Raw genomic sequence first — 22,098 nt, 5'->3', positions numbered from 1 at the left:
GAATGTGTGCATCGTCAGAAAGAAATGCGAACATAAGCGACTTGTAGTGTAACCACTGAGCTATAGTGGGTTTTTGTTAATAAACAAAATATCACGTGACTAACCAGGGGTCTGGGTAGTCCTGTGGGTACCCAGGTCCTACTCAGGACCCACCCGACCAGAGCTCGAGAAAGCACCCAACAATATTGCCGGTATATGAGGGCAGTCTGTAAATAATCAGACCAGGACCAGACAATCAGGTGATTGACATTGTGAGCAGTGATCTACGCTGTTGGGTACGATGAAACATATTATCACCCAAGTCAGCAAGCCTGACCACCAATCCATTAAGTCACCTCTGAGGCTTCAGGTGACCTATTCTCACGCGCTCCCAACTAACCTCCCTCTAATGACTAGCAATGTCGTGGTGGGGACACATTCTATCTGTGGTGCCCATGGGCACTACTTGTCAAACACAAGGTGGAACAAGAAATTCAACAGGCACTGTCAAACTTGTCATCAACAATTTAACTAATAACAACAAATATCAAACTAAACATAAACTTTTAACAAAACAATTTACCGATCAGGATCATCTCTGAAATTAAATTTGGCAGCCTTTTCTTCTATGACACTATGACACATGTAAACACTTCAAACGTGGAGTCATAACTATCATCATGATCATCATGACTCAATAAGGGCACATTCTACATGAGGTGATACAGGCTTTTTTCTTCATAGAAAATGCACAACACAAAATATTTTTAAACATGTCAACCACATAAATTGTTATCATGACTATCCAATAGGGCTGGGACAAGTCCTAATTTACTACCCGGGGAACCACCCTCCTATTACCCACCCCCCAGGGACCTGCTGTAGGTCTCAAGAGATAGGTACAAAATGTCCGATTGGAAAACGTTTGACCGTACTCCTGTCAAAATGTATTAAGATACACGTATAAATCTAGTCATGCATACTCTGAAGGTGACTGAAGTTATATCTTTACGCAAAGATGCAAATTCAGAAGGAATGTGTGCATAGTCAGAAAGAAACGTGAACATTTGTCACTCATAGTGTAACCATAGTATTCTAGATAATTTTTGCCATATAATCACGTGACTAACCACGGGTACAGGTAGTCTTGTGGGTACCGGGGTCCTACTCAGTACCCACACGACGGAGTACCCGAATAACCCATCCCAGCCCTACTATCCAACTAAATGTAATTTTTTTACAGATCGATCCAACTGAGCAGCAAACCAAGGTGACATGCCTCACGCTGTTACAATGTCAGATTTACATCTAGATCAGCTGGACAACAGGCATTTAGGACACAGCTGACTGTATCGAAGCTTTCACAAATTTTACTTTCAGTGTGTTTCATCTATCTGTGTGTATAATTTTTACTTGTGCATAATAGTGTGCCAATATTATTGACAAAATATCTAAACAACAGGAAAAAAACACAACAAATATATCTACGACTCTAAACCATGTGCCCCTGGCAGGTAAATTGGGAGGATTTTGTCTCCACCCCGACCACATTAAATTCAGAGGTATTTTAACATTGTATTCAATGCAATTTATTAATGAGTCTTTATCAGTCCTTATATCAGTGAAATACAGGTCATCTAATACAAAGCCATATTAATATTAGACCCTACCATAATATTCATCGTATAATTCCAATTCAGAACTTATACATAATTCCTATTTGCAGCTGACATGGGGTCGATGAGGCTAAAAAAGATAAATAGTCTTGGTCCTCAGGCACTGCCCGCATAATCATAAAATCAAGCGCACGTTTCCTTTTTATTTCCATTTTCAAAGAAATAATTAAAAATCCTAAGACTTAAAAACAATGTGATCCAATATCAATATAGCACACAGTTACTTCCCTTTCCCTTCCCTCTTGTTATGGTACAACACTGTTTATTTGATTACATACCATTTTGAACAAGCAAAAAAATAAAAACAACCGCCAACCCGTAGTATATTTTCAAAAGTCATTGCCTGAGAACCAATTCTATTATTTTTTTAAGCCTCATCAGCCTCTGAGCAGTTCCAGACAGATTCCTATACTCAGTATGGAGGATGACACTGGGGGTGAAACAACACAGCAAGGTCATGATACGATACGATACGATACGATACGATACGATACGATACGATACGATACGATACGATACGTATCGCGATATGCATATCTACATCAAACTGGGTGGAAGTTTCTTGACCATAAATATTTCAGAGCCGGTTCAAAAGGAAAAGTTAGCCGGAGACACAAGTTCATGGCGTCAGTTTTAGTAGTACACTTATTACACCACATTATGTGATATTTGACTGCCGAAGATCCAGGGGTCATAAACAAGTAGTGACAAATCTATTTTAGCAAGTGTATCATCTTGTAAACCCACAGGCACGGGTATGGTGCTGACAAACCTAGAAACATAATCGGGGCAAACCGGGATTCGAACCCACAACCATAGGTTTCTGGCGTGCCCAAGGGACGCAACTCTGCACAGCGAATCGCGGCGCCTTAGACGAATGGGCCACCCGTGCCCCCATTTCCAGTATAAATATGTCCCTGGTGATGCGTCATCAAAGTATTAGTAGTGACTATGTAGTTTTTGGGCCTTAATACTGAACAAAACTGTTGGTCCACAAAGTGATGGCACAGAAATGGGAAATAAAATAAATGCATTATTTTGAGTGTTTATTCGAACGACAAGTTCATTCTTCAACCACATCAATCCAATTGTGAGGGTGTTGAAAAGAAAAGTTTTTTTTCAAATGGATTGCATATATTGTCATGCTTATTCAAACCCACGATCAAAGTTTTGTGGCACACCTAAGGGACACAACTCTGCAGGGCAAATTCGACAAGGCCAAGTGTGCCACATAACTAGCATGCAATAGGTTAAACTCTCACCTCATCTGGGCTTTGGGACTGTGTGCCTCGGGGCTGGAGAAGAAGGACGACTCCGAGTCCCGGTTGTCATCACTCTCGGACGGCTTCCTTCTTATAATTTCCGAAACGGAATCTCGTCTCTCAGACTCTGGTTGTTCGTGTTCATCCACCGAGGAACCAGCATCATCGTCCCCTGTTGATTCTCCAAGGTCAAACGTCACCTTGTCTTTACCGTCCTCAGCCATGTCGGACGGCCCTGCTTGCTCCTCTATCTGTGGACATAAACAGGATTGTGACTGTCGTTTCCCATCAAATCTTCAACACACATAGCATTTGATTAAGTGTAACATGAGCATTGTTTCACTCTGCTTACAGCAATATTCCAGCAATATTCCAGCAATATTCCAGCAATATTCCAGCAATATCACGGAGGGGGACACCAGAAATGCGCTTCACACATTGTAACCATGAGGGGAATCAAACCCTGGTCTTCGGCGTGAAGAGGGAATGCTTTAACCACTAGGCTACCTCACCGACCCTAGTGAAACATGAAGGAAATCTCAACCACATCTCATCACCATGGGAGGTCTTTCCTGTGCTTGTTGTTCAGGACAGCAGCAATGATCAAACAATATGACAGCAGGTGCATAGCCTCCGTCTGGACCAGACAAACCAGTGACTGATATTACGAGCATAGGTCCACGCAGTTGGGGTACAATCAAACCATGTTACTGTGTAAATAGTCCCAGACTTGAGATGGCTAGTATGTGGCTGACTGTGGCACTAAACAACATTCATTCATTCACTCACAGACATCGGTACGAGACAGCGGGTGCACATACTACCATCCCTCAGACAAGAGGGCCATGGTCTGTGTCGTGAGTCTACCAGCTGATAGCTACAGAGACACATGTCTGATCACATCATCAGCATGCTGGGCAAAGTTATCTACCCTGAAGGGTTAAGGTCAAGGTCAAGGTCACAATCATATCAGTTACTTTTTCAACGACATTGACTCATTGTCATTCAAAATGTATTAAAGATGTTTTCCAATTTGTTAATTATATACAAAAATTTCCTATAAAAAGATGAGCATATCATCAAAATGTCCCTACACCATTTGTCTCCAGCAAAACATAACTGATCATTTCTTTAAAAGGACAACAAGATTATCAACAGAGTGAGTGAGTTGGTTTTAACGCCCCTTTGAAAAGTATTCAAGTCATATCACGGCATCTGAATGTGGGAGGAAAGAAGGAAGTGATGCATTTTGTATTTATAAATTTAAAAAAAAGATAACTGTATTTCTTTGACTGAATGTTAAGTCTTATATCCTAATATCACATGGTCTTCGCATCATAGAACACATGTTTTGTTTGTTGTTTAACCCTGCACTCGGCAATATTCCAGCTATATGATGGTGGTCTGTAAATAATCAACTCTGGACCAGACAATCCAGTGATTGACATCGTGAGCATCGATCCACGCAATTGGGATACGATAACATACATCAACCAAGTCAGCGAGTCTGACCACCGGATACCGTTAGTCATCGATCCCAACTGCATGGATTGATGCTCATGATATCAATCACTGGATTGTCTGGTACAGACTTGATTATTTACATACCGCCGTCATATAGCTGTAATATTGCTGAGTGAGGCGTTAAACAACAAACCAACCAACCATCACTATCCCTTCAGAAACTTAGCACATTTCTTTTGCTCATTGATGAGTATAATTAGACTGTGTTTTTTCATATTGCATATTTCAAACAAAACTCACAACTAACTGTATTGGTTACCTAGCATGCCTGACTGCCAACACTCGGAGATAGTCTACTTTGCTGACAGAGTCTGTTTTGAAAAGTTGGTTGGGCTACTGTTGTATTCCCTAAATGACCCAAGCATTCTAGTTTTAATTAATGTACAATTCTTTATTTCAGTATAAAAGCCATAGGCCCACGTACAAATACTCACTGAAAAATACAGCATGAGGCAGATGACAGAGGATATTAAGTGACTGTATTTTGGATTGCAAGTGCTTCCAGTATATACTTAACACAATTAGTTACAATACTAGTGCGGTTACAAGATAATAGTGTATTATATTTAAATAAAGTAGGATTGGAAGAGTAATAAATAGGTAAATACTTATTTCTTAAATATCTGTAACATGGGCAGACAAGCATAAAATGAAACTCATCTTCAATTTCCTGTAAATTACAAAATCTGCACTGCCTATTACAGTACTCTATACCGCATCTTCAATTAATGTAAGAGGTAAATTAACTGTAAATGTTAAACACACTATTCAGTCACTTCCGCGCATGTTGCTATCAAGTTTCTGACATAGTATTTTTATCTTAAATTAACTGTAAATGTTAAACACCCTATTCAGTCACTTCCGTGCATGTTGCTATCAAGTTTCTGACACAGTATTTATATCTTTACCCTCTTGTTACTTTTATTCATAAGTCTAGAACATTCTGGACTGGCAACATTTTATTTGATCTGGTAACTGTGCAAAGTTGCCAGTCCGGTTGTCTAACTGAAATTTGGGGGAGGTTTATACACTGCAAACACACGACAAAGTAAAATAACAAGACATGGTATGCTTAACGCATTGTACCCATGTGGGGAATAGAACCTGGGTCTTCAGTGAACGCTTAAACCACAAGCCTACCCACTGCCCCACCTAAAATGAACACAGTGATGTTTCACATTCCCAGGGTGCTAGGTCCTTCACTCAGCTAACAACCCCATAAGTCACATGTAGCTATTAGATACCTGGTCCATCTTTTCTAAGGTCAATTGTAAGTATTCAAATCAAAATACCACCAACCTGTGCCAACCACCGAAACACTTTCAACATGAACCAAGAGACAGGAACACTGCTATCCCGTTTCTCTAACACAGCAGCCCAGCAAGCATCAAATGGAAGCCTGTCATTCAATACCTTCCTCTGATATTTGCCAACCTTCTCACCAACACCAACAAACAACTGACTGAAATAGAGACAGGGGCAGTCTAATTTGAACCATACCAAATTGATGTGTTATAAACATTCAACCATTTAAACTAATTTTATCACTTACTGATGTGTCATATTTCAAATGAAAATGGTGCATAAATGACTAGCATCAAAACAATCATTGTGCTATGCACAACTGCTGGCTAATTAAACCTTTTCAGATACTGACAACTCCTGCACTATAAAAACTGTCTGCAATGCCCACACAGTAATGAACACCTCCAAGCACTGACACTAATTGTATATTTCACTGATATGAAAGTGACATGTTTTACAAAAATGGGGCAGTCAAAATGCTATTTCATATAACAAACCACATATTGATGTCAGCTTGCCTTTATCATGTACATCTAACCACAATTTTTTTAAGATAGAAAAAATGATCGAAGGAAATATGAGTAAACTGACAAGCCCCCTGCAGTGAAATAAAAATCCTTCGTTTTAATCAGGGGTCCGGAAAACTTAAAATCCCAATCAGACATTTGCAATTAGGCCACGCCCCCTTCAAATAGCGTATTTTAGTACGACTTTTCACACACATTACAAGTTGTTACGTTCAGTGTTCCCTTGTTATTGCACGCTTCAATATAGCGCTAACACGGTTATAGCATGCGGTAAAGAATGGCTCCAAAATTTACTAACATTTTAAATAAACTAAAGTTTTCCAATGACACAATGTTTTCCCCCCATCTCAGAAAACATCATCAGCTGATCACTGCGCAACACCAGAAATACCAGTCAATAAATCCGAACTGAAATACGCAATTTAATCCTATTGTTATAATATCTGGTAATAAAAAAATTGTTCATTGTTAATCTGGACTAATGTTTGCACTGAAATGTTGCGAACTAATTTTGTTAACTCTGAATTCAAAGAGTCATGTCAGGAGTGCTTCTTTTTTTTTTAAAATCCCTGCTGCATTCCAGCAGCTATTTAACCAGAAGGCTGTCAGTTCAGGGCTCACATATACAGTGCCGCCATACTCGGGCACACATAAAATAGGAAATGGCACGCTTGAATTTTATGTACAGTGCCCTGTGGGCAAGGTCATTTTCATTTTATTTAAAAAATATTTATTTGCAGTCCACTGAATGTATGTTACAGATGTCTGATGAGACGCTAAAGACTGCACGAAATACATTTGAATGTAATCACGTGTTTCCGTATTTTGTCAGAATATCACAAATATTACATTGGTCTTACATTTCATATGTGAGTGGTTATTTGTGTTGACTGTTGTGAAAAACCTAGCAAACAATCGCTATTTGTTATAATGATTGATTATTATAGACAAATTATACCTATATTGAAAATGGCACACCTAATATTGTTTATAAATTTCAAGGCCTGCAATGTGATTTCATATAACAAATCAAATGATGACAGGGTCCTTTAAGTGAGTGAGTGAGGTTTTATGCCACTTTTAGCAATATTCCAGCAATATCATGGCGGAGGACACCAGAAATGGACTTCACACATTGTACCCATGTCAGGAAACAAACCAAGGTCTTCAGCGTGTCGAGCAAACCCTTTAACATGTTTAACCAACCACCAGGCTACTCAACCGCCCCGAGTATCGACTAGACAAGATAGTGTTAACACCACAGCCAGCGATATATTTCAGCTTATCAGGGACATGAACATGATAAAAATGTGTCGGAGAATGTATACTCTTTAAAGTATGCCAATGTCTTGTTTCCATCCACTATTGTCAAATAAATCAGTTATTTTTTTAACATAGTACGAGCATAGATCACTTAAAGACATATTGAATAAATGTTGCCATGGTCTTAGGTACCAGCAACACCCATTGAACGTTGGTCTTTTGGTATGACTTGGGTCAACACTTAACAGAGCAACAGGAAGTGTAATGGTATGGGGTGGCATCACAACTCATGGGAGAACACATCTCATCTTTGTTAATGACAATTTGAATGGTGTATGCAACCCGGATGACATCGTCAGAGATCATGTTCTACCCTTTGTGCAGGGACATAACGTCACGTTGCAACAGGATAAAGTCTGCCCACACTTGGCACGTGTTGTAACAGACTTTTTGAAGCAGCATAACATTGTTGCACTGCCATGGCCTGCTGTTTTTCGAGATCTCTCACGCACAGAACATGTCTGGGATGAGATGGAACGATGCCTACGACAGGACCAGAACCAGCCAGTAACTTTAGCTCAGTTGGGCCAATCTTTGGTTGACATATCAAACAACATCCCCAGGCTATTTTCAATCATCTTGTGTCTTCAATGCACCACCACTGCCTGGACAGTATCAATGCTAAAGGTAGTCACACCCGATAATGACGTTGTTAATTGAGTTGTTACACCACCCCCTTTTTAGGGTGTTCCACTCTGTCTCCTCTTACCAAGTATGAGTTTTGTTAATGAATTCGTTGTGATAAAACATTGATCAGATGAATGACCGCATATTTAGTACCGTAGTTATCCTAAATAACATAATAACATTTACATGAAGCAGTGTTACTTTTTGGCCCATTGGCATATATGAACTCAAGTCAACTGTTGAAAATAGTGCATTAACACAAAATCTCACTTATCGTGAATGGACATGTATATCACTGCTGTGAGTTTATGCAACATGAAACAGCATTTAAGCAGAATTATCTAACAAAATGTCGACTTATTGGTGTAAAAAATACCTAAAACAACAGACCCAAAGGAGTACCCACAGAAATCAATACCAAATGTGAATGATAACTGGTGAGTAAGTACTCAATGGCCAAAACACATCTGGAGCCCTGCAGAACACAAAGCAAATTGTCACCTCTACCCTACCCATAACTCATGATGAGCGAGTATGGTTTTTTTTACGCTTTTAACAATTAGGTGACCCGACCCTCCCTAAATCATGATGAAGGAAGAGATTTGCTTTCAAATCTTGATCTGAAGGTGTTGGCGCTGTTTCCCACAGAGTGAATGGACACTGGCAGTGTTTCCTAACGGGTTGATCTGAAACCCCCAGTAGTGACAAGTACGAGCGATGGAGGAATGCAGCAGTGTATAACTAAGTACTTCTTTCGTCAGTTTTTTTTCATTCATTTTTATTGGCCCTGCTATCAGTCAAATACAAGTCACCTTGACAAAGAAACAACATTAGACATAACTGGTCATAACAATAACTACATGAATTTGGTATAAACTTGTCATTCCAATTTGGAACTGGCTGCAGACATGGGGCCAAATACCTTCCTCTGAGCAGCCTAGATAAATCCCTTGTGGTAAATACAGCTTATTAAACATGGTTTCTTTTAAAATGTGAGTAATATTTCGAGGTGCATAACCAGGGTTTTACACGATGTATAAATGTGCGTCCAGTACACACAAGTAAAACAGAATGGAGGCAGACACAAAAATATATGGCTTCCAAAGGGACACACAATGATAATCATAGTACCAAATTCTTGACAAGAAATACAAATGTCCTGTAACTAAAGTAATTATCAAATCTTACAGAACTCTACATCATTTCATTCCTTTACAGGACCCTCATATTTCCTTTAAAAAAACTAGAAATTAGTAATTGGGGTTCCTCTGGACCTCTAGATTTGTAGGTCAAGGTAGAACCCTGCATAACCATGATATATACCACAATAGGAATTTAGAACAATACACATTGGCATATGTCTTTCGCATGAACTGGTATACTACGAATCAAAATGTCCAAATTTTTCATTTTGATTTTATAACACCCGAGTATAGTCACGTGAAACCTGCTACTTCATCGTATCCATACAGAAGAACAATGGTGACCATGATAATGTAGCACCTGTTACATTTTGTTCAAACACAGTTATTAAGGAATGTCTGAAACTTATCCAGTGGCACTGTGTCAATAAAATGTAGCTGTAAGCACATACCACAATACGGACATCTGTTTATATATTGCAATGTAGAATAAACATTACCATGGAGAGAGTGAGTGAGTGAGTTAATGCTTTACGTCACATCAGCAATATTTCAGCCATATCGACCATGGAGAGACCATATACTGATGTGACCAATACATCTATAACTGCAGTATCATGGCACACTATATTATTGTGGTAATTAATTAATAATGGATCATAATGGCAAATGCTTATTAAACCTATTAAATACTTCATACTCAAAATGTTTCTTGTTCTCTGTTTAACTTTTATGACCCATCATTTAGGATTTATCAATGATGATTTTCTTTACCAAGTTCGGTAAACAAAGTACCTGTCATTAGCGACTCGAGGGCTGGCAACTCTATATTATCTCAGTATCACTATTTGTGGTGTGATACATGTGGATTATGTGGTTTACATCACTTCCTGTTTTGGATTATGCATATTCAGTATGCATTCGACCTAGGTTAGGTCAAGGGACAACGTCCAAACAAATGGGTTCTTTTCTAACCAATTCTGAATGGAGGTAGGGGCAATTCAACTTCAAGAAATTCCAGAAACTATCATAAAAAAGTTAACAGGTATACGTATGAGGAGACGTGACAAACCGCAACGAGTCCTGTGTTCAATCAAATGATGAAATATTGTGCTTAGATTTGCATAAGTAAACAGTGGTGGTCGATAATAACGAGATTTACAGATACAGCGATACAGAGCCCGCATTGGCAGAGGCATCAATGCTTCGGAACTATACTTTGAAAAAGCCTGACAACTGTCAGTTACTATTGATGAAATCTATACCACTATGTTCACTCCATTCGAGTTTCGTGTTATTTATTTAGAGCCTGTTCAAATAGGTATCACTTTGAAATGGTCACGCCCACCCTTGCTTTGGGGTTTAATAACCCTCTTGATGCTTCTGACCGTTGAACATCAATTCTAAAAATAAGAGTAATTTTGATTTATTGCAGTTCCTAGTGGTTCATAACAGAGTGCATGAATAAGTTTATTTACCTGTAAACAGGCTGTTATAACGCACGTTTGTTGAAGCTTATTTTTGTCCCAGACAACAGGTCAACCGGCTTATAAACATAGTCTTTTTACAGTACACTCATGTTTTTATACCTTAACTCCACACAGACACATAAGCATTTACTTAATAAAATTATACAAATAATTCGAATTAATGGCGCATTACCTTTCTCAGCCAAAACTATTAAATCTATTAAGTACACGAGAAACATGTGCACATCTGAGTTTGTTGTCAAAACGATCTTTTGCTTCCGGTCAATGCAGAGTAACTTGTACAAAGACTTATGCCATTTATAAGTTTATTAATATTGCAAAAAGAATGCTATATGCATTAATACTTCTATGTAAATACCATTTTAGAATATAGTTTATATCATATAATGTGATATTTGTTTAATGGACTGTTCACTAAAATACTTGTATCGTAGTTAAAATATACTATTCATATATACAATGTTCTTTGCGGGAAATAGTATCTTCATCCGATATGGCGTGAGCTTGAAACATTATTTATTCACATTCAGGGCCAAGCCACGTTTGGATGATTTTGCATGGATTGAGAGGGTGGGCAGAAAAAAATACATCGTATGATGTTTACTTGTATGTCGAAAGGTTAGACGCACAGTAGTTTATAACTTACAAGTGAATAATGCTGTATCTTAGTCGCATGTTCTTTCTTTAAGTTGAAAAAAAAATATGTCCAAGCGGAGACGGTCTCTGGCCCAAGCAATATAATTATGCCCAATGATGCATTTGCATATCCGTCTGTATCAATAGCGAAAGAAAATCTCAGATAAATAGATATATGTACTCACTCACACAAATGATGTTTGCATTTTTCTATATCCTATGAGTTGTTCCTTTCAACCGTTGCATATTTTGTGGAAAAACATCTTCAATTTGGATTTCATTTAAGAGTTGATGTTTGAAAACGAATTCCATAAATTACATTTATAAGATATTATAGACCCATTGCCTGTTATTATTTATTTTGAACAGTGGTTATTATTTGTGCATTTATTAAATGGTTTATTACAACACCATTTATGATTGTTTGAAACAAAATGTACTCTTAAAAAAAGGGTCTTTCATTGTTTTATTGTTTGTTGTTTAACGCCGCACTCAGCAATTAATATTCAAACAAAAATTATGGTGGTATGTAAATAATCGAATCTTGACCAAGCAATCCAGTGATTGATATCATGAGCATCCGATCCACGCAAATTGAATACGATGAAGTGCATCAACCAGTACAGCGAGCCCGACCAACCAATTCCGTGAGTCGCCTCTTACGACAAACATGGCTTGTTCATGAAGACCTATTCTAACCCGGATCTTCACGGGTCCTATAATGTACTATGTGTCAAGCTTTCATATTCTGTATCGTGTATTTACGGAAGCCTTTTAGGGCCATATGTTTAAGGTACTAAATTGAAAGTTCAAGATGCTATGTTGAAATTTCAAGTGCATGATCTTGAAATTTCAAAAAAAAGTTTAATTTTTTAAAGATATTAACATGAAAATTCATCATAGTTTGTATCTTGAAATTTCGACATACCATCTATAAATATCAAGTTAGCATCTTGAAATTTCATCTTAGTATCTTGAAATTTCAACTTAGTATATATTGAAATATCAAGGGGAAACAATGGCCCTAAAAGTCTTCCATACCTTACTTAGTACTTTCGAGCTAAAGATGCAAGTATCGTTTTCGCAAGTGTGTGAATACATTGTGGGTTAGAATTGGTCCACAAAAACCCAGGCTTGTAAGAGACGACCAAGTGTACGAGCCAGTAGTGGTGACTTGGTAAATTACTCGTTCCCCTGGTTTGTCTGGTCCAGACTCGAAAATTTATATACACTCTTCAAAAAAAGAAACGCACAGGTAGATTTTTAGTAAATTTATTGTACCTGATAAAGTCGATATATTTGATTTAATATCATAGATACAAATATGAAATTTAGGAGCTCGATAGTAACATGTTGTCGTTGTACAAACGCATTGAAAACTGATCATCATCGTTACATAGGGCTACAAAGGTTGCGCTGAACTCAGTATCTCGTGTGACCGCCCCGGGCAGCAATCACGGCTCTGCATTTCCTCGGCACTGACTGGTTAAGTGTACGAATTCTGTCCTGCGGAATTCTGCGCCATTCTGCTTGTAACGCGTTGGCCAGTTGTGGGAGTGTCTGCGGCGTGTTCTGACGTTGACGTACACGTCGATCGAGTTCATCCCAGAGGTGTCAGAGAAAGGCGTTGATGCTGGCACTATGAAGGTAGTCTACCGTGACACGAGCTGTGTGCGGTGGAGCCTTGTCCTGTTGAAATAGCTCCCTCCGACGGTCAATGATTGGAAGAAGGTTGAAGACTTTGATTCATGTAGCGATTTGCTGTAAAATATCCCTGAACCACAAACCAGTCACATCTCGTGGTTTGGGATAAGTCCCCCCACACCGTGGCACGCCCGCCATCGAATTTGTCGAATTCAAGTACACAATGTGGGGCAAAACGCTCATTTCGACGACGATAAACACTTCTTCGATCTCGCCGGTGAAAAAGAAATCGTGATTCATCGCTATACCACACTCGTCTCTTATTTCCCAAATTCCAAGGCTGTAAGGTATGGCACCAACGCAAGCGTCGCTGTCGCTGGATCAGTTGCAAAACAGAGACGATAACTGGGTCGGATTCCAGCCTCGCGAAGATGGTCCCTGACAGTCAGGTCCGATATCCTCCTCAAAACAGGGATGCGTGCTGCAGTCTCCTTAGCTATGGCATTGCGGTGACTTAGGTGGTACAGTCGAATGTAGCGATGCTGTGCAGGGGTGGTAACTCTTGGTCGGACGGACTGCAGTGGAATAGAACTGTGTGTTAACCTGTACACTCAACTTTAGACTTGTACGACTGCAAATTCTCGTTTTCACTATACAAACTGTCAAATTCGCGAACAGATATATTACAACTGGGCAACCTGCCCAAATTTTACATTCCTAAACGGTAATAGTAGAAAACCTCGTCACAAGTGAGCAATCAGTGTCAGCGCAAGGAAAGAACTTCAGATTCCGCAACAGAATTATTAGAAATTTTGTCACAAGTGAGCAATCAGTGCCAGCGCAAAGAAAGAACTTCAGATTCCGCAACAGTATTATTAGAAATTCTGTCACAAGTGAGCAATCAAGTCCAGCGCAAAGAAAGAACTTCAGATTCCGCAACAGTATTATTAGAAATTCTGTCACAAGTGAGCAATCAAGTCCAGCGCAAAGAAAGAACTTCAGATTCCGCAACAGTATTATTAGAAATTCTGTCACAAGTGAGCAATCAGTGTCAGCGCAAAGAACATGAAGAAAGAACTTCAGATTCCACAACAGTATTATTAGAAATTCTGTCACAAGTGAGCAATCAATCTCAGCGCAAAGAACATGAAGAAAGAACTTCAGATTCCGCAACGGTATTATTAGAAATTCTGTGACAAGTGAGCAATCAGTGTCAGCGCAAAGAAAGAACTTCAGATTCCGCATAAGTATTATTAGAAATTCTATCAGAAGTGAGCAATCAGTGCCAGCGCAAAGAAAGAACTTCAGATTTTACAACAGTATTATTAGAAATTCTTTCACAAATGAACAACGCTTGTCTGCTCGAATGAAGCACTGCAAGTGACAAATATGTTCATGGGTATGGCCATGTTAATATTTTTTATCAAAAATAGTTATGGTCATATCGCCGTTAACTTGACAACATTTAAAAGAAAGATAGAACAAAAAGACAATGTATCAACTTCAACCTAATAAGAAAGGGGACAGCCTATGGTGAGTGAGTGAGTGAAACCCGAGGTCAGCAATTTCCAGCTTTATCACAGTTGTCTGTATGTTGGTAGGTTGGTTTGTTGTTTTACGCCGCACTCAGCAATATTCCAGCTATATGACGGCAGGATGTAAATAATCGAGTCTGGACCAGACAATCCAGTGATTGATATCATGAGCATCGATCCACGCAATTGGGATCGGTGACCGTGCATCAACCAAGTCAGCGAGCCTGACCACCCGATCCCGCTAGTCGCCTCTTACGACAAGCATAGTCGCCTTTCACGGCAAGCATGGGTTGCTGAAGACCTATTCTACCCCGGATCTTCACGGGTCGTTGTCTGTATGTAAACAAGTCTTGATCGTCAGGGTACAATAATACAGTCACCGAAGTCACCGATTCCGACCACCCAATGAGTGAAGTCACCTCACACAAGAACTCGTTACTGGAGACAGATTCTGCCCTGAAATCTCCCACCGGAAGTGAAAAGACTAAAGCAGTCAGACAGAAAAAACGCATTGCCCACCCGTAACTGTTTTCGTTGTAACAAAGATCGTTTACCTGTTTTGTAGTATGAATCCTCATTTTCAATTTAGGAAAACAGTGGATAATGTTAACATAATTAAATTTACTTTCTGTTGTTAAAACTTTGTTAAAAACTTTTGACTATCCATGAAGTTGGTTGCCTTATACCACACCATGCATATCAGGATGGTAGGGGCTTATAGCTATGTTGGTGCAACATCGTAAGCTCTTGACAAGATCAATATAAATATTAAACGTTGACGCCGTAGCTTATTCAGTATCTATTTGTTCAGAATCTGTGGTGATTTTTGGCATTTGAAGCAGTTTCATAAGGTTCGAAATAAGTTCAGAGAACTGTGTCGCCACCGAAACTAGGAATGTTGTACAGCAACATTTTATCTTGCTGTTTTAGTAGGAATAGAGTAAAACCTCTATTGATTGGATATTTTAGGTATGTTTTTGACTATTCAGGGTAAGTTATTGACCATTTACAATGGTTGCTTGCTTGCTTGTTTTTTTAACACCGCAATTGGGATACAATGACAAGCATCAACCAAGTCAACGAGCCTGACCACCCGATCCCGTTAGTCGACTCTTACAAGCATTGTCGCTTTTTACGGCCTGTGATGAGTTTAACCTGTTACCTGGACACGGCGCTTTTTAAAGCTCTTTTATGGGCCAAGACATGGATTACGATATAACGAAGAGGCAGCTGGATATTATGCCAATAATTATATAATTTTCTTTTTATTCCGCATGTGAATATTGTGTTTACGAAATGGTTTATATTTTGTTTATTTTATAGGCATAGTCTCTCGTAATTGCTTTACAGAACGATGCACCTGTAGTGAGTTTCCCCACGACGTTTAGCTAATACATTCTCAAGCAGTTGGCTCAGCAAATAATAATAACATAATATTGACGATTGGTGCTCAACTTTTAGCTTGCGTCAGTGAAATCAGTGTTCAGAGGTTCGAATACGTGGGCGTCAGTTCCACATGACCCAGGCCAAGTGCCGGGAATTGGAACTACAGACACCTGCTGATACATGAACGTTGTCTGTGCTATAAATGTAAATAAAAACAATTCCATGTAACGAAAAATAAATTATATTTGTAATAAAGGGAAAGTAATACTATTTCGTGTTTTGTTCTATAAGGACCGCCTCCGTGGTCTAGTGGTACAGACTCCGCCCGGGGAGCGTCATACCAAAAGGTGGCACTTGATGTTACCCCTGGCATTAAGGGGCTAAAACAAGGACTGGACGGCTCGGTGTCAGTATGCTGTGTCTGAGTGGAGTATTCATGTTAAACTGCGGCATGGTATCTCAGTGGGCAAGCTTGCACTATAGAACCGGCATCAGTCGGACTCGTACAAGGAGCCACACACACGCAGGCATCTACATTATTATATAAGTGCACGTTAAACCCCATTTTACCTCACCTCACCTCAGCTTGCTCACCCACAGGACTACCTGTAGGGCCGGGACGAGTCAAAATTTACTACCGGGATACCTACCCCGCTATTACCCGACCCTACCGGTACCCGCTGTAGGTCTCAAGAGATAGCTACAAATTGTCCGATTGGGTAAAGTTTGACCTAGCCCTGGCAAAATGTATTCAGTTACACGTGTAAAACGAACTGGTCATGCATACACTGAAGTTGACTGCATGAAGTTTTATCTTTTTTCCCCAAACATATAAAAGTCAGAAGGAATGCGTGCATAGTCAGAAAGAAATGGAACATTAGTGACTTGTGGTATGACCATTGAGTTTTAGATACTTTTTGTCATTAAACAATATATCCCGTAACTAACCAGGGGTCCGGGTAATCCTGTGGGTACCCGGGTCCTACTCAGTACCCACCCGACCCGGTACCCGTGTACCTGATACACAAGTTTGTGCACAAGTTGGTGGAACTGCCCTTCCTACTACAATCAAAAGTCCCCAAGATGTTTGACAAAATTGCCGACTGTTCCCCATAGGATATTGGTCAACTACATGGCGAAGCAGTTGATTAACAGCCTGTTCACTAAGATCAGGGACTGGCAGATCACCTTAGCTTTAACCTGTACATGTAAGTGGCATCAATGAAGACAGATGGCATGGATTTCAGCTTCTCTATGGGACGTTTGGGTGCAGGTTCAAGTGTCATTATCAAACATGTACACAGAAGTAGAAATACATAAATTAACTGTTTCCAACAATCCTGCATCTTCCCGAGACAAGTGAGTTAACTGACTATAAAAGTCCAGTTTCCACGTGGAAACTGGACTTTCAAAGTCAGTTAAATCTCTTGCCTCGGGAAGATAACAATCCTGTGACCCATGAAGATCCGGGATAGAATAGGTCTTCAGCAACCCTTGCTTGCCCTAATAGGCCACTTTGCATGTCGTGGGAGGCGACTAACGGGATCGGGTGGTCAGGTTCGCTAACTTGGTTGATGCACATAATCGTTTCCCAATTGCATGGATTGATGCTCATGATGTGAATCAGTGGATTGTCTGGCCCAGACTCGATTATTTACAGACCGCCGTCTTATAGCTGGAATATTGCTGAGTGCGGCGTTAAACAACAGACCAACCAACTATTTCTGTGGTTGGCATCACAGGATCAACCATGTTGGAGCCCCTCTTGGCGGACTAATCCATGGCGAGCTTCGAGAGGTACAGCTTCTCACTCTGCATGTAGGACTGCAGGGGACAGCTTCCATCACACCTCCAGACAATTCCCCTCCGGCTGACCTCTATGTTGGAGGCATAGAGTGAGTGAGTGAGTATGGTTTTACGCCGCTTTTAGCAATATTCCAGCAATATCACGGCGGGGGACACCAGAAATAGGCTTCACACATTGAACCCATGTCGGGAATCGAACCCGGGTCTTCGGTGTGACGAGCGAACGCTTTAACCACTAGGCTACCCGACCGTCCCTGGAAGCATAGAAATCATGTTACAAGGACTGTGATGTGTCACAGCTGCTAACAGCCCCAAGATGTATTTCCATAACCTATTTATGATACAATATATATTCAATTCATGACATTTTTTGTGATCTCTATTTCAGCTTTATATAATAATGTACAAATATAAATACTGTATATTATGTAGATATATTTAATATATCTTAATTTCAAATCTATTAATGACATTGATATAAATGTACCTGATATATACTAGTATATGAAACACAAATGTATGACATTTTTAAATGTATATATATTTGTAAAATACATCACTTTTTTCAAATGATTCATGTTATTTTCAAAGAAGTGTAAGACTTATCTTCACAGAAACAGATCCTTACTCTTCACTTTTATTACCAAATTCAATTGACGTTTTTGTGGGGAAATGTTTCTCCCTTGAATAAGGGCGAAAATGTGCCAGCAAAACCAGCCTGTAGTGGCTTTGTAGTGAGCTTATGCCATGTGTCACCTGTCAACCATCCATCCATTAGTACTGGACTTCAACTCTGATCTTCTTCTTCAAATCTGCTGTTATCAGTAACACTTCAACATAATATACTGAACCAAATTAAAAACTTCACAATCCTAAAATTTTAACCAGTTATCATTGTGGGCCCTTATTGTGTTTATAAACAGTAATGGCCACGTATTGTCTTCAGATAACACCCGTTTTTGTGCAGGTGAATCGATCAAAATCATGTGCACAGCACTATAGTGGCAAAAGTAGTTTTTCACGTGCAACTGGTCACGTGGCCATAATACCGCACTAGTTTTCAGCCATACTTGCTAGAAAAACACAAGAAAACAAGTCTTTACGGCTATTTGTCATGCCACGCCTTTCAAATCTGCAACGTGAACGTGCCATCGGCATGTTGCAGACGGGAACGTCCGTAGCTGAAGTCGCAAGGACAATGGGTTGTAATCGACGGACTGTTTATGATTTACAGACGCGTCTACAGCAAACGGGTACCACCGCTGATCGCCCTCGGCCAGGTCGACCACGTGTGACGTCATATGCAGAGGATCGTCAGATTGTCTTACGTCACCTCCGTAAACGATTTTTGACCGCTACATCAACCAGAAATGAACTGTTTAGGGGTAGACTGAGTGCGCAAACTGTTCGAAACCGCCTGAGAACTGCTCACCTTCAAGCAAGACGGCCATACTGTGGGCCGATTCTGACTCAATTACACAGACGTCAATGTCAATTGTGGGCACAGCGACACTTACGATGGAATCAATTGTCTTCAGTGATGAATCCCGATTTAATCTTTGATTTGCTGATGGTAGGCCGAGGGTGTGGAAGAGCCGTCATGAACGTTACGCCCAGTGTTGTGTACAGGAAGTTGACAGATTTCGAGGCGTAAGTGACATGGTGTGGGGTGCTTTCTGTGGCAATGCACCTTCCAGGCTTCTTGTCATCCGTGGCAACCTCAACGCTGCTGCTTACCGCGACCAGGTACTGGCACCAGAACTTCTGCCTTTTATGGCAGCACATAGACCCGGTTTGATCTTCCAACACGACAATGCCAGACCCCACACAGCAATTTTGACAAGGAATTTCCTCCAGAATGTCATGGACTGGCCGTCAAGGTCTCCCGACCTCAATCCTATCGAACATGTCTAGGATGATCTTGGCAGAAGTCTGCGCACTCTCCAGAACCAACCACAGAATTTGCAAGATCATGGCACCATTTTGCAGCAACAATGGCGTCGTCTTCCCAATCATGTGTTCACAAGCATCACAAGGTCCATGCAGAGGCGTTGTGTGGCAGTTGTCAACGCACATGGTGGCCATACATGCTACTGAACTTGTGTGCCATCAGATTCTCGTGCTTGGGACTTATGATTTAAACTGTTGATGTTATTACCGAATACCGTAGGTGCTTGGAACAAATTATGGTTACCACCGTTAATTAAAATCCTTCTTTGGACATTAATGATTAAAAATAACCTTCTCTGATACATTTGTCTGTTGTATATCATATATGGGATTACTTTTAAAAATGTGAAGTTTTTAATTTGACTCAGTATATGTTCAACATTTCCCTGGCTACAACAAAGTATTCTTCTGATTTTCACAAATTCAAAATGGCTGCTGCAACATTTTGAGTGAAGACTACCCCTTTGTGTCAACCCCTTCTCCTGTAAAACCATTGTACATGTTGCTTTCAAACTTTGGAAGAACAATCGATCGACCTAAGGGCACTTTGACGATTTCAAGATGAGCTTGAAAGAGAAACAGGACAGCATATCAATTCACACAATCTATTTTATTTTCCATTTCCCGAAAAGAGACGTTACACCAACAGTATTCTTTGAATCACATGAATGGACTTTCACCTTGACAGACTCATGTTTGTCCACTTTGCATTTCTTCATACACATGTAAGACTCAACACAGTGTCGCATCAAGTCAGCCATTCATTACACTTATAATTTCATGGTATCTAACAACATAAGATAGCTATGTGATAATTCCCAAAGAAGAATGAAGCATGGTTTATTTCACAACAAAACATTGTTCTATCATGACGTCATTTCTGTAGATTTGACCATGCGCACGCAACTGGATGATGTAAATTTGTTATTATTTTGAGAGGGAAGTGTGTAGTGAGTTGTTTCTCAGAGATGTATCTAGGCAACGTAGATAAATGCAATGGCCAAACGATCGCTTCCAAAAATGGGAGAAGTATGACAATCGGTACAGATTATTGACGTGAAAATTGTGAGAATATGAATGAAAGACCAAATTTACCACCCCCTGTTCATAAAATGGACTTGTCCGACATTGCTGCAGCTGGATTCTATTCAGGGAGTCATCATTATTTAAATACGGGAAAATATTCTTAAAGATTGTACTTTAACTAACATCCTTCAAGAGGCTATAGGGCGGTCGGGTAGCCTAGTGGTTAAAGCGTTCGCTCGTCACCCCGAAGACCCGGGTTCGATTCCCGACATGGGTACAATGTGTGAAGCCCCTTTCTGGTGTCCCCCACCGTGATATTGCTGGAATATTTTGCAAAAAGCGGCGTAAAACCATACTCACTCACTCACTCAAGAGGCTATGGGTAATGTTGAAATCTCATTAGAATTAAACTCCACTCATGGTTTATTCTCCCTGAAGTGTTTTATTGTACGATAAGCAACTCCCATTCGTTGTTTATTTCTTAAATATCTGGAACAAACCTTACTATCTATCTATCTATTTATCTATTTATCTATCTATCTGATATTAACAAACAGGATGAGTGTTATACAAGACCGTCAATACCTTCTCCAAAACAGACCAAGAGCACCATGTCTGCAAAGATGTCAGACTTCAACTCAGTGCTTAATTACCACAACAATCAACTTCCCAGCCGTCAAGTTCATTTACGGGCGGTCTGATAGCCTAGTGGTTAAAGCGTTCGCTCGTCACGCCGAAGACCCGGGTTCAAATCCTGATATGGGTACAATGTGTGAAGCCCATTTCTGGTGTCCCCCGCCGTGATATTGCTGGAATATTTCTAAAAGAGGCGTAAAACCATACTCACTCACTCAAGTTCATTTACATACCAATACATTGTTCACATACTTGGTGTAAAACAGTGTGGGGTTTACAGTAAGGAAAACATTTACTACTATTAGTTTTCCAATCTCGTCACATTGCCGAAGTCACTGTTCCCTGACAACATGTCAGGTGTTCCAGCAGGAGTCTCACTCTGAAGACAAACAGTCCATGGTGCATGTTATTAAATTATATGTTCTTATATTATACATTTATATATCGCAGGTATCCAAGTTGTTGTTTGTTTGTTGTTTAACGCCGCACTATTCAATATTCAAGCTATATGACGGTGGTCTGTAAATAATCGAGTCTGGACCAGACAATCCAGTGATGAATATCATGAGCATCGATCCACGCAATTGGGATCGATGACATGCATCAACCAAATCAGCGAGCCTG

The 22,098-nt window shown here is 39.9% G+C and overlaps 1 protein-coding gene across 6 annotated transcripts in view; it reads right to left on the bottom strand.

Moving 5' to 3' along the window:
* The window catches only part of LOC124140354 (acetyl-CoA carboxylase-like), an 83,156-nt gene extending 72,040 nt beyond the window's left edge, over nt 1–11,116 (bottom strand). For 4 of the 6 annotated variants that reach the window (XM_048384487.1, XM_048384490.1, XM_048384489.1 and 1 more), the window contains exons 1-3: nt 11,028–11,104; nt 5,741–5,903; nt 2,918–3,168 (exon numbers count right to left, since the gene is read on the bottom strand). In XM_048384487.1, coding sequence (XP_048240444.1) covers nt 2,918–3,168; nt 5,741–5,770 — 281 coding nt within the window. In that variant the 5' untranslated portion in view covers nt 5,771–5,903; nt 11,028–11,104. Of the gene's footprint in view, nt 1–2,917; nt 3,169–3,706; nt 3,786–5,740; nt 5,904–11,027 lie in introns of those variants that run through there. The other 2 variants (XM_048384491.1, XM_048384488.1) reach the window with 2 other exon arrangements.
* Nucleotides 11,117–22,098: the final 10,982 nt, after the last annotated feature.

This window comes from Haliotis rufescens, unplaced genomic scaffold (assembly GCF_023055435.1).
Source record: "Haliotis rufescens isolate VD_foot unplaced genomic scaffold, xgHalRufe1.0.p SCAF_5, whole genome shotgun sequence".
NCBI classification, from domain to species: Eukaryota; Metazoa; Mollusca; class Gastropoda; order Lepetellida; family Haliotidae; genus Haliotis; species Haliotis rufescens.
This window is presented reverse-complemented; position numbering and strand designations above follow the sequence as displayed.